At 39.4% G+C, this 15,547-nt stretch overlaps 1 protein-coding gene across 1 annotated transcript in view; it reads left to right on the forward strand.

Moving 5' to 3' along the window:
• Positions 1 to 15,547, forward strand: part of MALRD1 (MAM and LDL receptor class A domain containing 1) — an 803,589-nt gene that overhangs the window by 74,547 nt on the left and 713,495 nt on the right. Inside the window, exons 7-8 of the mRNA XM_032425534.1 lie at positions 2,411 to 2,512; positions 3,172 to 3,315. Of these exons, the coding sequence (XP_032281425.1) occupies positions 2,411 to 2,512; positions 3,172 to 3,315 (246 nt within the window). The remainder of the gene's footprint in view (positions 1 to 2,410; positions 2,513 to 3,171; positions 3,316 to 15,547) is intronic.

A 15,547-nucleotide genomic window follows, 5' to 3' on the forward strand; every position in this document is an offset into this window, starting at 1 on the left:
TTCACATATTTAAAAGTCAGAAGGGGGCAAGGGCAGCAACAAGGGGGCAAAATGAGTTATTAGTGTAATCCAGAAAGACTGATACTCCCTTGAGTCAGAATTGGTAGTAGTGGCAGAGGTGGTAGGACATAGTGAGATTCTGGATGTTGTTTTATAGGTAAAGGAAAGATGTGCTGATGGATGGCATGATGGAGAGCAAGAGATGGGTCATGGATCCAGATTTCTTCCTGAAGTAGGATGGATGGCATTGTTATGAGCTGAGATGGGAAGAAAAGCAGGAGGATAAAGTCTGGGTAGACAGAATCAGACATTTAGTTTTAGACCCATTTCTATCAAGATGCATGTTAGCTCTCCAAATGAAAGGGCCAAGACAGCAACAGGATATTAATATTGGAGTCCAGTGAAGCTGGGCCTGAAATATAATTTTATGGGTCATTGGCATTTAGGAAGTGTTTTAAACGCACAAGATGAGGTGATATTAACAAGATTGTGGATGTAGAGAAGAGAAGAGATCCAAGGACTGAGCTCTGGGGCATTTTCATGTTACTTTGTGTAATGTGGAAGAAATGAGGGAAAACCAGCAAAGGAGACTGAGAATGAACAGCTAGTAATTTAAGAGGAAAACCAGGAGAGAATCATGTATCAGAACCTAGCAAAGAAAAGGTTTCATGAAAAAGGCAATGATCAACTATGACCAATATTACTGACATGTCAGGTGTGACAAGGAGGAAAAATTAAATGTTGGATTTAGCAGTATAGAGGTCATTGCTGATATATGCACTTTCAGTGGAGTGGTAAGGGTACAGAAAAGAAAAAAGGTTCTGATATATGCAACAACATGAGTGAACCTTGAAAACATTATGCTAAATTAAAGAAGTCGAATACCAAAGTCATCCATATATTGTATGATTCTATTTATATGAAATGTCCAGAAAAGGCAAATCTATAGAGATGAAAAGGAGATTAGTCATTGCCAGAGTCTGAGGAGGAGCAGAGAATGGGGAATGACTTATAATGGGTATGTGTTTTATTTTGGGGTGATGAAAATGTTTTGGAGTTAGTGGTGATAATTGAACAATATTGTGAATGTATAAAAGTCACTGAATTGTACACTTTAAAATGGTTAAAATGGTGAATTTTATGTGATGTGAATTTTGCCTCATTAAAAAAAAATCAAAATACCTCACTAGAACAAGGATGTGGGGAGAGAATTGGTGTTGAAGTCAATGTAAATAGGTAGAACTTAGCAAAGTTAGTTGGAGGGGGTTGGAGGGTCAGAGGGTTTTCTTAAGATGGGTGAAATTTTGGCCCCATTGTGTACTGAAGTGAAAGAAAGCCTGTTGATGTAAAAGAGGGGAGGAAATTGCTGGGATGATTCCTACAACAGGGAAGAGGAGATGATTTTCTGTAGAAACATGGGCAGGGAGATGGGTGGTGGGACTTGTGAAATTTTCTGCTGTTTCCTCTCATTTTCCCAGTGAAATGTGAAGCAACATGATTATCTGAGAATGATGATGGGGAAGGAGGAATTGGAAGTTGAAGGAGGGGGTAAAGGGTTTTGAATAGCTATCTAGGAATGGAGGAAAAAGAAAGAAAGGAAAATGTGGTGGGATGGCCACAATGCAATGGAGTGAGTAGTCACCGATATAAAACCATTTCGATCAGCATGGTGGTGGGCTCTTCCTCACTCACCTTCAGCCCCACAGATGCAGGCTGGAGGAGGTGGTGAATTTCCTGGAGGTCTCAGCCTACCCATAGTGATGCCTTTGACTGGAAATGCCTGGGGCACTCATCTGGGCCCATGCTACTTGTGGCGAGGCCCCCGTGCACATTTCCCCCACCAGAGCCCATGTGGTGGCTGATCCCAGGGCTTGTGGTTCTTGTCAGGATTGCAGCTCAGGTATTTCAGGAGGGGAGAGTGAGAATTGTCTGGAAGTGGCAACAGGACAGGAAGGATACCTAGTCCAGTTTCCAGCCCTGTGTTGGGAGGGCGGTAGAGGGAGAAACAGACACAATGGAGAATATTGCAGGGACAGTAGTTCCAGTAGATCAGCTTCCAGTTAAAGAGGACAGCCTATGTTATAGATGACACATGTTCGATTATGCTCCTAATGATAGGCTTTTTGTTTCCACATTAGGCCATGTTACTTCCATGGAAACATGGAAGATTTGGTCTGGGGGCTTGGTAGTCACCACAGAGATCTGGTTAAAATCCAGAAACACTGGAATAGTTGTATTGTTCTCTCTGTTTCTGTCTCTCTCTGTGTGTAATGGGGTTGCCTGAGGGGAGATGCTGCCACAGAGAGGTGTTGGGTGGAGAGTGCTTTCTAGAACAAATGCTAACGTCTTAAGAAATACATGTGTCTTTCCTTACTACATCTCACTTCTTGCCAATCTTTAAATTTAACAGATGAAATTTTACCATGTCCAGAAACATTGAATACGGAGCAGGAACCGTGCCATCTAGATACAAGTCTCTGCAGTTCTGATTCTACAGATGAAGGATTGAGGTGTAAGTGTTAAATTGAGATGCCCACCGTGATGGTATGTAGCCATCCATGAGACTGGGACCACTGGGAGTAATTCAGACCACTACTACGGATACTCATTTGCCAAACTTTGTTGATATTTATGTCCTAAGTTTAGCCGAAGTGTTATTGGTAGTCTGTGGTTTATTCAAAGCATGAAAGATACTAAATATGTCAACTTAAGGTGATGTTGTTCTGTAAAATAGTTCCATTAAAGACCATCTTTGAATTATATCCAGTGTTTCTTCTTTAAAATTTCAATGTGATTATGACTAGCAAATGATTTAAACTACTTAGTTCCATAAGATAGGTCAGGTCAGATAGTATGTATGCCATTTAAAAAATTGTTAACTGGAGCAGTTGTACAAGAAGAAGTAAAAACATCTTTTCACTTTTGAATGGCAATGGTTTTCCTTTGGGAGGATGCCCATCTTGATCAAGGACGAGTTTTTGAAAAACAGATACACTGGTATACTCCAAGGCTTGTTGAACCAAAATTTCTAAGTATGAATTAGTGTGTGTGTGTGTGTGTGTGTGTGTGTGTGTGTGTGTGTGTGTTAAGCCTTGATTACAACAACTATGGCTAAGTAGCCATTCTAGTAGACTATGATGGTCCACCATTATCTTTTCCGCCTTTCTGTAGTGTATCAGGTCTGTGGATTTGAATTTGACATGTGTGACTGGGTGTCAGAAACATCTGCTGGGCAAATTTCCTGGATGCGCACAAAAGCAAGAGAAGTTCCTACGTTACAGTCTGTACCCCAGCAGGATCAAAGTAGTGATGAAGGTAGGAAGTAAAAAAAAATAGTATTCTTTATATATTATTTTCAGAATTGTGATTTATTGTGAGTGGTATGAAGACATTTCATCAGGGGTCTTGATGAAGATACTGAGTATATTTTATTGAAACTATATTTGCCATAGATAGTGGAAGTAAAGAATCTTATTATCAACAGTGTAAAGGAAGACTTATACTAGGTTAGCTATTTTCATTTTGTAAATTTTATTATTTTCTTATCATTAGGAGATAATTTTGTGGGAACCAAAAAGAAAAGTATTAAAAGGCTTCTATCAAAATGTACTAGCTCTCCCTTTCACTGGTGTCAATGAGATTCTTTCTTTCTTTTTTTTTTTTTAATTTAAATTTTTTTATTGTTATGTTAATCCCCATACATTACATCATTAGTTTTAGATATAGTGTTCCATGATTCATTGTTTGTGATTGAGATTCTTTCTTTTAATCTAACTTTAAATTTGTGATTTCTGTTTATTTTTCTTTCCACTGCTTTTCTTTCTTTCTTTCTTTCTTTCTTTCTTTCTTTCTTTCTTTCTTTTTTTTTGAGGGGGCATATTGTTAGTCTTTTCTTAAATTAGTACTTTAAAATTTTATTACAGCAGAAAGTAATAGCTATTTTTTTCTGCTTCCGTGTAGATTTTACTTTCTCCATAGTTTTGCCTTTTCTGGAATGTCATATAGTTGGAATTATACAATATGTAGCCTTTTTAGATTGACTTCCTTCATTTAGTAATATGCATTTAAGGTTCCTCTATGTTTTTTCATGGCTTGGTAGCTTATTTCTTTTTAATAGTAAATCATATTCCATTGTCTGGATGTACCAGAGCTTATTCACCTACTGAAGGACATATTGGTTGCTTCCAAGCAATTATGAATACAGCTGCTATAAACATCCATGTGAATGTTTTTGTGTGGATCTAAGTTTTCAACTCTTTTGGGTAAATGCTAAGGGCCATGATTGCTGGATCACATAGTAAGAATATGTTTAGTTTTGTAAGAAACTGCCAAGCTGTCTTCCAAAGTGAAGGTAACCATTTTTCATTCCCATCAACAATGAATGAGAGATCTTGTTACTTTACATCCTCTCCAGCATTTGGCATTGTCTGTGTCCTGGATTCTGGCCATGCTAATAGGTGTGTAATGATATCTCTTTGTTTTGGTTTGCATTTCCCTAATGCCTTATGATATGGAGCACCATTTCATATGCTTATTTGCCATCCATATATCTTCTTTGGTGAAGTAAGTTTGTTAAGGTCTTTGGTTTTTGGTCTTTTATCTTTATCATTTTCTTTCTTTCTTTTTTTAAGATTTTATTTATTTATTTGAGGGAGAGAGAGAGAGCACAAGCCCAGGGGAGGGGCAGAGGCAGAGGGAGAAGCAGACTCCCCCGCTAAACTGGGAGCCCAACGAAGGGCTTGATGCCAGGACCCTGGGATCATGACCTGAGCTGAATGCAGATGCTTAACTGATTGAATCACCCAGGCATCCCTATCATTTTCTTTATTTACCATTGTTTCTTTTATTTCATGTCCTTGATTTCTTTTCCTTCTTGAAAAGGTTTGCTGACTAATTAATTGTTCTTTTATTTAGAAAAGATCTGTGGTGATGGGCTTGCTTAATATTTATGTTATAAACTTAAAATGTTTTTAATGGCCTCACTCCTAAATAATAATCAATCAGGTCAGACAATTTTCAAAAGAAAGTCTGTTTATTTTATTTCTAAGTACATGGTGATGGTTCTTGATTTCCTGATATCTACTGTAGTCATTGAGAAGGCTGAGCCCATCTAATTTTCAGTGTTATGCAGATTTTTAAAAAAAATATTTATCTCTAATGTTTGAAAATGTCACTATGATGAGTACAGATCATGAATATATTTTTATTTAGATTTTTCAATGCTCAGAATGCATGTATTTCATCACTTGTGGAAATGGTATGTTATTCTTTTCTAGTAATTCTCTTTTAGTCCCTCTGTTCTGGTCTTCTTGAATTTCTACTAAATATATGTTCTGGGGGTCTGTGTGTTAGTGTTTTCTATTCGTTGCCCTTGTTGTTTGTTCTTATTTTTGTCTTCCACTTCGGTTATGCCTTTGTAGTTTTAAATGAGGATTTTATATGCTTCTTTTTTGTTTCCTTTTTTAGTATTTCAATTATACTTCCTTTATTACCCATTTTTTAGTGCTTGCTCTGAGCTCGTGAACTTCATTTACAACTAATCCAACTCCACTTTCAAATAGCTTCATATTTCTTCATGCAATGCAAGTATCTTATAATAACAAAATATTCCTAATTCCTCCCTCCTGTCCCTTGCATCACTGTTGTCATTCATTTCACTTATATGCAAACTATAATCATCAAATACCTTGTGGCTGTTACTATTTTGAACAAACTGTTCTCTTTTAGATCAATTAAGAAAATTGTAATTAAAAGATTTTGCCAAAACTTGGAAGCCACTGATGTGTTTTATTTATTGCTTTCCCAATACTGTTCCTTCCTTTATTTAGATCTGAGTTTCTGATGGATATCATTTTCCTTCTCTTTGAAGAATTTCAAAGCCATTGTTTCCTTGTTTATTTTCTGTTTAGATAATCTGTCCATTGATGTAAGTGGGGTGTTAAAGTTCCCTCTATTATTGTATTATTATCAATTAGTTCATGTTTGTTATTGTTTTATATATTTGGGTGCTCCCATATTGGGTGCCTAAATATTTACAACTGTTACATCTTCTTGTTGGATTGTCCCCTTTATTATGATATGGTGCCCTTCTTCATCTTTTGCTATAGTCTTTGGTTTAAAATCTAGTTTGTCTGGGGGCCTGGCTCAGTCAGTGGGGTATCTTATTCTTAGTTTTGGCTCAGGTCATGATCTCAGGGTCATGAGATCGAGCCCCATGCCAGGCTCTAGCCTGCTGTTTATTGCATCAAGTCTGTTTCCAATCTAACTTATTGCACTCTTTATCTCTGATTCTTTTTTAACTCTTTTATCTCTGTGTTAAGGGTCTCACTAATGTCTTTTATTCTTTTCTCAAGCACGATGAGGATCCTTATGATTGTTGTTTTAAATTCTCCATCGGGGGAGCCTGGGTGGCTCAGTCGTTGGGCATCTGCCTTCAGCTCAGGTCATGATCTCAGGTCCTGGGATCGAGCCCCACATCGGGCTTCCTGCTCAGTGGTAAGCCTGCTTCTCCCTCTCCCACTCTCCCTGCTTGTGTTCCCTCTCTCGCTGTGTCTCTCTCTGTCAAATAAATAGAATATTTAAAAATAAATAAATAAATAAATAAATAAATAAATAAATAAATAAATTCTCCATCAGGGGTGTTCTTATATCTGTTTCACTTGTATCTCTGGCTGTGGCCTTATCTTGTTCTTTCATTTGGGATCAATTCCTCCATCTTGGCCTTTTGTCTAAGTCTCTGGCTTCTTCTCTGTCTTAGAAAAGCCACTTATGACTCCTCCTGAATATAATGGCCATAAAGAAGAGGTCATGTAGTGTCAAGGTCCTGGCACTTCAAGGAGCATCTCTGGAATGTGCTGAATGCACTCTGCTATTGTGTTCTTGCTGCTCTATCCTTCAGGCCAGTCATCTGCAGAGGCTCTCGTCTGCTGTGGGCAGTGTTTGGTCCCTGGCCTGAATGTGACAAGTTTTAACTAGGAGTGCTCTGGTCTGCTTGTGAAATGAGACCTGAAACCACTTCCACCAGAACTGAGGCCCTGCAGAACTCTCTGGCTGAGAGACATGATGTGGGCAGGGGTTTGTGCTGGTCTTCTGGGGAAGGGGCTGCTGTGTTACGACTGAGGCATGCTTGACTGAGAAGAGCAGTTCTGTCAGAGAGCAGGAGTGTGGAGCTTAGTGTAAACAAGTTAGGTAGCTAGTGTTGGTGCCAAGCTGCTTCCCTTGGGTGGCTCTGTGTTTATGCTGGGAGATGGGGGAGGGAAGTGGTGTCAGCCAACTCCATTGTTCCTGGAGAGACATCTCAGTGAAATTTGCCTTTCATGGATGTGTTCTGAGAAGAGCGAATAATCTCCCCACTGTATTCCCTAGGTGTTCTTTAGATCAATGTTTCTGCACTGTCTGCCCTCGGGTTGTTTGCCTGCCTTCTCTCTAGAAGTAGCCCAGTGCCCTCTGGGCTCTATCCCAGCCAAGTTCACTGACCTTTAAAATTTCAGACTTTAAGCCCTCCTAGTTGCAAGAACTCACAAAATTCAGTTGCTCTTCTTTTCCAAGCCAATGACTTTGGGGAAACTTTCTCTTTGTGCATTTCCCTGTGTACTCTTTTATCTCTTACCCTTCTCAGTGACCATGGCTCCTTCCCCTCTGCAGCACCCACCAACCATTTCTCCTCTAAACCACATCTCCACACTTTCTACCTTCTTCAATGTGACCTCCTCTCTCCCTTTACTTGTGGAGTTTGTTCTGTCAGTCTTTGGCTCAATTTCTGGGGTATTTAGGATGATTTGATAGTTATCTAGTTGTGTTCATGGGACAAGACAAATCCAGGATCCTCCTATGTTGCTGCCATCTTCCTTTCCTAACATTACTTACAAAACAGGTCTATTGGCTACAGATTCTCTCAATTTTCATTTGTCTGAGAAAGTGTTTATTTTTTCTTTATTTTTTAAAGATTCTATTTATTTATTTAAGAGAGACAGATAGAGTGCACACGTGAATTGGGGGGGTGCAGAGGGCGAGGGAGAGAGAGAGAGAATCTCAGACAGACTCTGCACTGAGATTGGAGGCCTATGCAGGGTTTGATCTCATGATCCTAAGATCATGACCTGAGCTGAAATCAAGAGATGGGCCCTATTAAAGGCAATCTTCATTTCTGTTACAGTGTTTGGTTTGGTTTGGTTTGGTTTGGTTTGGTCTCTAGTATTTTTTATTCTTTCTTAGAATTTCCATCTCTCTAACTGTATTGTATATCTTTTTTTGCATGTTTCTACTTTTTTCCATTAGAGCTCTTAAGTTATTATCATCGTTTTATTTATTTATTTTTATTTATTTATTTTTTATTTTATTATGTTATGTAAATCACCATATATTACATCATTAGTTTTTGATGTAGTGTTCCATGATTCATTGTTTGCATATAACACCCAGTGCTTCATTCAATATGTGCCCTCTTTAATACCCATCACCAGACTAACCCATCCCCCTACCCCCTCCTCTCTAGAACCCTCAGTTTGTTTCTCAGTGTCCATAGTCTCTCATGGTTCCTCTCCCCCTCCAATTCTCCCCCCTTCATTTTTCCCTTCCTACTATCTTCTTTTTTTAACATATAATTATTATTTGTTTCAGAGGTACAGGTCTGTGAGTCAACAACCTTACGCAATTCACAGTGCTCACCATAGCACATACCCTCCCCAATGTCTATAACCCAGCCACCCCATCCCTCCCAACCACCACCACTCCAGCAACCCTCAGTTTGTTTCCTGAGATTAAGAATTCCTCATATCAGTGAGATCATATGATACATGTCTTTCTCTGACTGACTTATTTTGCGCAGCATAATACCCTCCAATTCCATCCACATCATTGCAAATGGCAAGATTTCATTCCTTTTGATGACTGCATAATATTCCATTGTGTGTGTGTGTGTGTGTGTGTGTGTGTGTGTGTGTGTGTGTGTATACCACATCTTTATCCATTCATCTGTCGATGGACAGATGTTAATATATATATATACACACACACCACATCTTCTTTATTCATTCACCTGTCAATGGACATCTTGGCTCTTTCCATAGTTTGGCTATTGTGGACATTGCTGCTATAAACATCAGGGTGCACATACCCCTTCGATTCTCTACATTTGTATCTTTGGGGTAAATACCCAGTAGTGCAATTGCTGGATTGTACGGTAGCTCTATTTTCAACTTTTTGAGGAACCTCCATACTGTTTTCCAGAGTGGCTACACCAGCTTGCATTCCCACCAACAGTGTAGGAGGGTTCCCCTTTCTCCACATCCCTGCCAACATCTGTCATTTCCTGACTTGTTAATTTTAGCCATTCTGACTGGTGTGAGGTGGTATCTCATTGAGGTTTTGATTTGGATTTCCCTGACGCCGAGCGATGTTGAGCACTTTTTCATGTATCTGTTGGCCATTTGGATGTCTTCTTTGGAAAAATGTCTGTTCATGTCTTCTGCCCATTTCTTGATTGGATCGTTTGTTCTTTGGGTGTTGAGTTTGATAAGTTCTTTATAGACTTTGGATACTAGCCCTTTATCTGATATGTCATTTGCAAATATCTTCTCCATTCTGTCGGTTGTCTTTTGGTTTTGTTGACTGTTTCTTTTGCTGTGCAAAAGGTTCATATCTTGATGAAGTCACAATAGTTCATTTTTGCCCTTGCTTCCCTTGCCTTTGGCGATGTTTCTAGGAAGAAGTTGCTGCAGCTGAGGTCGAAGAGGTTGCTGCCTGTGTTCTCCTCTAGGATTTTGATGGACTTCTGTCTCACATTTAGGTCTTTCAACCATTTGGAGTCTATTTTTGTGTATGGTATAAGGAAATGGTCCAGTTTCATTCTTCTGCATGTGGCTGTCCAATTTTCCCAACACCATTTGTTGAAGAGACTGTCTTTTTTCCATTGGACATTCTTTCCTGCTTTGTTGAAGATTAGTTGACCATAGAGTTGAGGGTCCATTTCTGGGCTCTCTATTCTGTTCCATTGATCTATGTGTCTGTTTTTGTGCCAGTGCCATACTGTCTTGATGATGACAGCTTTGTAATAGAGCTTCAAGTCCGGAATTGTGATGCCGCCAGCTTTGCTTTTCTTTTACAGCATTCCTCTGGCTATTCGGGGTCTTTTTGGTTCTATATAAATTTTAGGATTATTTGTCCCATTTCCTTGAAAAGAGTGGATGGTATTTTGATAGGGATTGCATTGAATGTGTAGATTGCTCTAGGTAGCATTGACATCTTCACAATACTTGTTCTTCCAATCCATGAGCATGGCACGTTTTTCCATTTCTTTGTGTCTTCCTCAATTTTTTTCATGAGTATTTTCTAGTTTTCTGAGTACGGATTCTTTGCCTCTTTGGTTAGATTTATTCCTAGGTATCTTATGGTTTTGGGTGTAATTGTAAATGGGATCGACTCCTTAATTTCTCTTTCTTTAGTCTTGTTGGTGTATAGGAATGCCACTGATTTCTGTGCATTGATATTATATCCTGCCACTTTACTGAATTCCTGTATGAGTTCTAGCAGTTTTGGGGTGGAGTCTCTTGGGTTTTCCACATAAAGTGTCATATCATCTGCAAAGAGTGAGAGTTTGACTTCTTCCTTGCCGATTCGGATGCCTTTTCTTTCTTTTTGTTGCCTGATTGCTGTGGCTAGGACTTCTAATACTATGTTGAATAGCAGTTGTGATAGTGGACATCCCTGCCGTGTTCCTGACCTTAGGGGGAAAGCTCTCAGTTTTTCCCCATTGAGAATGATATTCACTGTGGGTTTTTCATAGATGGCTTTTATGATATTGAGTTATGTACCCTCTATCTCTATACTCTGAAGAGTTTTGATCAAGAAAGGATGCTGTACTTTGTCAAATGCTTTTTCTGCATCTATTGAGAGGATCCTATGGTTCTTGTTCTTTCTTTTATCAATGTATTGTATCACATTGATTGATTTGTGGATGTTGAACCAACCTTGCAGCCCAGGGATAAATCCGACTTGGTCGTGGTGAATAATCCTTTTAATGTACTGTTGGATCCTATTGGCTAGTATTTTGGTGAGAATTTTTGCATCCATGTTCAACAGGGATATTGGTCTGTAATTCTCCTTTTGGAGGGGGTCTTTGTCTGGTTTGGGGATCAAGGTAATGGTGGCCTCATAAAATGAGTTTGGAAGTTTTCCTTCCATTTCTAGTTTTTTGAAGAGTTTCAGAAGAATAGGTATTAATTCTTCTTTAAATGTTTGGTAGAATTCCCCTGGGAAGCCATCTGGCCCTGGGCTTTTGTTTGTTGGGAGATTTTTGATGACTGCTTCAATTTCCTTAGTGGTTATAGGTCTGTTCAGGTTTTCTATTTCTTCCTGGTTCAGTTTTGGTAGTTGATACATCTCTAAGAATGCATCCCTTTCTTCCAGGTTATCTAATTTGCTGGCAAAGAGTTGCTCATAATATGTTCTTATAATTGTTTGTATTTCTTTGGTGTTGGTTGTGATCTCTCCTCTTTCATTCATGATTTTATTTTTTTGGGTCATTTCTCTTTTCTTTTTGATAAGTCTTGTGAGAGGTTTATCAATCTTATTAATTCTTTCAAAGAACCAGCTCCTAGTTTTGTTGATCTGTTCTACTCTTCTTTTGGTTTCTATTTTATTGATTTCTGCTCTGATCTTTATTATTTCTCTTCTCCTGCTGGGTTTAGGCTTTATTTGCTGTCCTCTCTCCAGGCCCTTTAGGTGTAGGGTTAGGTTGTGTATTTGAGACCTTTCTTGTTTCTTGAGAAAGGCTTGTGTTGCTATATACTTTCCTTTTAGGACTGCCTTTGCTGCATCCCAAAGATTTTGAACAGTTGTGTTTTCATTTTCATTGGTTTCCATGATTTTTTTAATTCTTCTTTAATTTCCTGGTTGACGCATTCATTCTTTAGTAGGATGCTCTTTAGCCTCCATGTATTTGAGTTCTTTCTAAATTTCCTCTTGTGATTGAGTTCTAGTTTCAAAGCATTGTGGTCCGATAATATGCAGGGAATGATCCCAGTCTTTTGGTACCGGTTGAGACCTGATTTGCGACCTAGGATGTGATCTATTCTGGAGAATGTTCCATGGGCACTAGAGAAGAATGTGTATTCTGTTGCTTTGGGATGGAATGTTCTGCATAGATCTGTGAAGTCCATTTGGTCCAGTGTGTCATTTAAAGTCTTTATTTCCTTGTTGATCTTTTGCTTAGATGATCTGTCCATTTCAGTGAGGGGGGTGTTAAAGTCCCCTACTATTATTGTATTATTGTCGATGTGTTTCTTTCCTTTGTTATTAATTGGTTTATATAATTGGCTGCTCCCATGTTAGGGGCATAGATATTTACAATTGTTAGATCTTCTTGTTGGATAGACCCATTAAGTAGGATATAGTGTCCTTCCTCATCTCTTATTACAGTCTTTAGTTTAAAATCTAATTTGTCTGATATAAAGATTGCTACCCTAGCTTTCTTTTGGTGTCCATTAGCATGATAATAGGTTTTCCACCCCCTCACTTTCAATCTGGGGGTGTCTTTGGGTCTAAAAAGAGTCTCTTGCAGACAGCATATCGATGGGTCTTGTTTTTTTAATCTAATCTGACAGCCTGTGTCTTTTGACTGGGGCATTTAGCTCATTTACATTCAGGGTAACTATTGAAAGATGTGAATTTAGTGCCATTGTATTGCCTGTAAGGTGACTGTTACTGTATATTTTCTGTGTTCTTTTCTGGTCTATGTTACTTTTAGGCTCTCTCTTTGCTTAGAGGACCCCTTTCAATATTTCTTGTAGGGCTAGTTTCGTGTTGGCAAAGTCCTTTAGTTTTTGTTTGTCCTGGAAGCTTTTTTATCTCTCCTTCTATTTTCAATGACAGCCTAGCTGGATATAGTATTCTTGGCTGCATATTTTTCTCATTCAGTGCTCTGAAGATATCATGCCAGTCCTTTCTCGCCTGCCAGGTCTCTGTAGATAGGTCTGTTGCCAATCTAGTGTTTCTACCATTCTAGGTTACAGACCTTTTGTCCTGATCTGCTTTCAGGATTTTCTCTTTGTGTCTTTGACTCGTAAGTTTCACTATTAGATGTTGGGGTGTTGACCTATTTTTATTGATTTTGTGGGGGGTTCTCTGTTCCCCTTGATGCCTGTTTCCTTCCCCAAATTCAGAAGTTCTGTGCTATAATTTGCTCCAATATACCTTCTGCCCCTCTCTCTCTTTCTTCTTCTTCTTGGATCCCAATTATTCTAATGTTGTTTCCTCTTATGGTATCACTTATCTCTCGAATTCTGCCCTCATGATCTAGTAGTTGTTTATCTCTCTTTTTCTCAGCTTCTTTATTGTCCATCATTTGGTCTTCTTTATCACTAATTCTGTCTTTTGCCTCATTTATCCTAGCAGTTAGAGCCTCCATTTTGATTGCACCTCATTAATAGCCTTTTTGATTTCAACTTGGTTAGATTTTAGTTCTTTTATTTCTCCAGGAAGGGTTTCTCTAATATCTTCCATGCTTTTTTCAAGCCCAGCTAGTATCTTTAAAATCATTTTTCTGAACTCTAGTTCCTACATTTACTAATGTCTGTATCGATTAGGTCCCTGTCAGTCGGTACTGCCCCTTGTTCTTTTTTTTGAGGTGATTTTTTCCGTCTTGTCATTTTGTCCAGAGGACAATAGATGAATGAGAGAACAAAATGCTAACAGGGTAACAACGACCCCAGAAAAATATACAGTAAACAAATCAGAAGAGACCTGAAACCCGGGGAAAAGAAAGGGAAAGAAAGAATAAAGAAAAAAAAAAAAAGAAAAAAAGATTAAAAAAAAAGAATATGATCAAATATGATCAGGCTGGTGCATAGATCAGTGCCACACACTAGATTTTGGGCATATTTTGGTCTGTTAGAAGAAAGTACCTCCCAAAATTTTAAAGAAAGAAAAGCTTATATATGTACAAAAATAAGGGTAAATATGATGAAGGGATAGAATATGATGGTAAAGATGAAAATTATGAAAGATTTTATAAAAGGAATTAATTAGAGAAGAAGTTGGTTGAAAAAGAAAGAAGAGGAATTAAAAAAAGGGGGGGAGAGAATGTGATCAGGGAGGAGACTAGAACAAAGCCATACACTAGATATTTAGGGTATATTTTGGTCTGTTAGAAGAAACTGTATCCCAAAATTTTAAAGAGAGAACAACTTATGTATATACCAAAAATAAGGTTAACTACTATGAAGGGATAGAATATGACTCTAAAAATGAAAAATAAAAAATATTTTTAGAAAAGGAATTGATAAGATGTTGGTTGAAAAAGGGAAAAAGAAAAATTTAAAGAAAAAAAGAAAAGAAAATTAAAAAAATTATCTTTGAAAGACTAAAGAATCAGGGGAAAAAAAAGCCATGGATTCTATGTGCAGTATTCCCCTGGCGCTGGAGTTCTGCCATTCTCATTGATCGGTAAACTTGGTCTTGGCTGGCTGTTCTTGCTGATCTTCTGGGGGAGGGGCCTATTGCAGTAGTTCTCAGATGTCTTTGCCAGAGGTGGAATTGCCCCGCCCTTGCCAGGTAGGGCTAAGTAATCTGCTCGGGTTTGCTCTCCGGAGCTTTTGTTCCCTGCAAGCTTTCCATATGGCTTTGGAGGATGAGAGTGAAAATGGGAGCCTCCCAATCTCTGCCCTGGAGGAACTGAGAACTCGGGGCCCCACTCCTCATTGAGCCCCAGAGAAAAGCAGTCAGTCACTCCCGTCTCCCCGGTCGCTGCACTCCGTGCTCACCCGGCCTGTGACCGAGTGTTTCTATCTCTGGCACCCCACTCGGTGTGGAGTCTCCAAACCCAGCAGATCCCTGCGGTGGGCTCCTGCGCTGCTCCTCCTGGGGAGGAAGGTGAGTCTCCCCAGATCTGCCACTTGTTGGGTCCCTGCTGGAGGAGCAGTGGCCCGACTGTGCTGCGGATCACGGTTTATGGCAACCCGGAGCTGAGAGCCTGCACCTCGGCTCCGTCTCTGCAGCCGGCTTCCCTGCTCCGATACCTGGGAGCTCTGCCGCACTCAGGCACCCCCGGTCCTTCTGTGACCCCGAGGGTCCTGAGACCACACTGTCCTATGAGGGTTCCACCCCCTGCTTAGCCACTGGAGCGACATCCCCCAGCGGAGCAGACTTCTAAAAGTTCCGATTTTGTGCTCCGCGGCTCTATCACTTGCCAGAAGCGGCCGACGGAGGCCCCCTCTCCCGCCTTCTCTCCTTCCAAATATCGCCTCAGATTCACTTCTCCACACGTCCTACCTTCCAGAAAGTGGTCGCTTTTCTGTTCAGAGAGTTGTTGCTATTCTTTTCTTAGATCTGTTGAGTTAGTAGGTGTTCGGAATGGTTTGATCCCTATCTAGCTGAATTCCTGGGACCAGACGAAATTTTAGGTCTCCTATTCCTCTGCCATCTTGCTCCTCCCCCTCCTCATAGTGGTTTTAAATTCTTAGTCTTATAATTCCAACATTCCTGCCATATCTGGGTCTGGTTCTGATACTTGCTCTTTCTCTTCAAACTATGTTTTTTGTTCTTTGCCTTT

The sequence above is a fragment of the Phoca vitulina genome, unplaced genomic scaffold, assembly GCF_004348235.1.
Source record: "Phoca vitulina isolate PV1807 unplaced genomic scaffold, GSC_HSeal_1.0 scaffold33, whole genome shotgun sequence".
Taxonomy (NCBI): domain Eukaryota; kingdom Metazoa; phylum Chordata; class Mammalia; order Carnivora; family Phocidae; genus Phoca; species Phoca vitulina.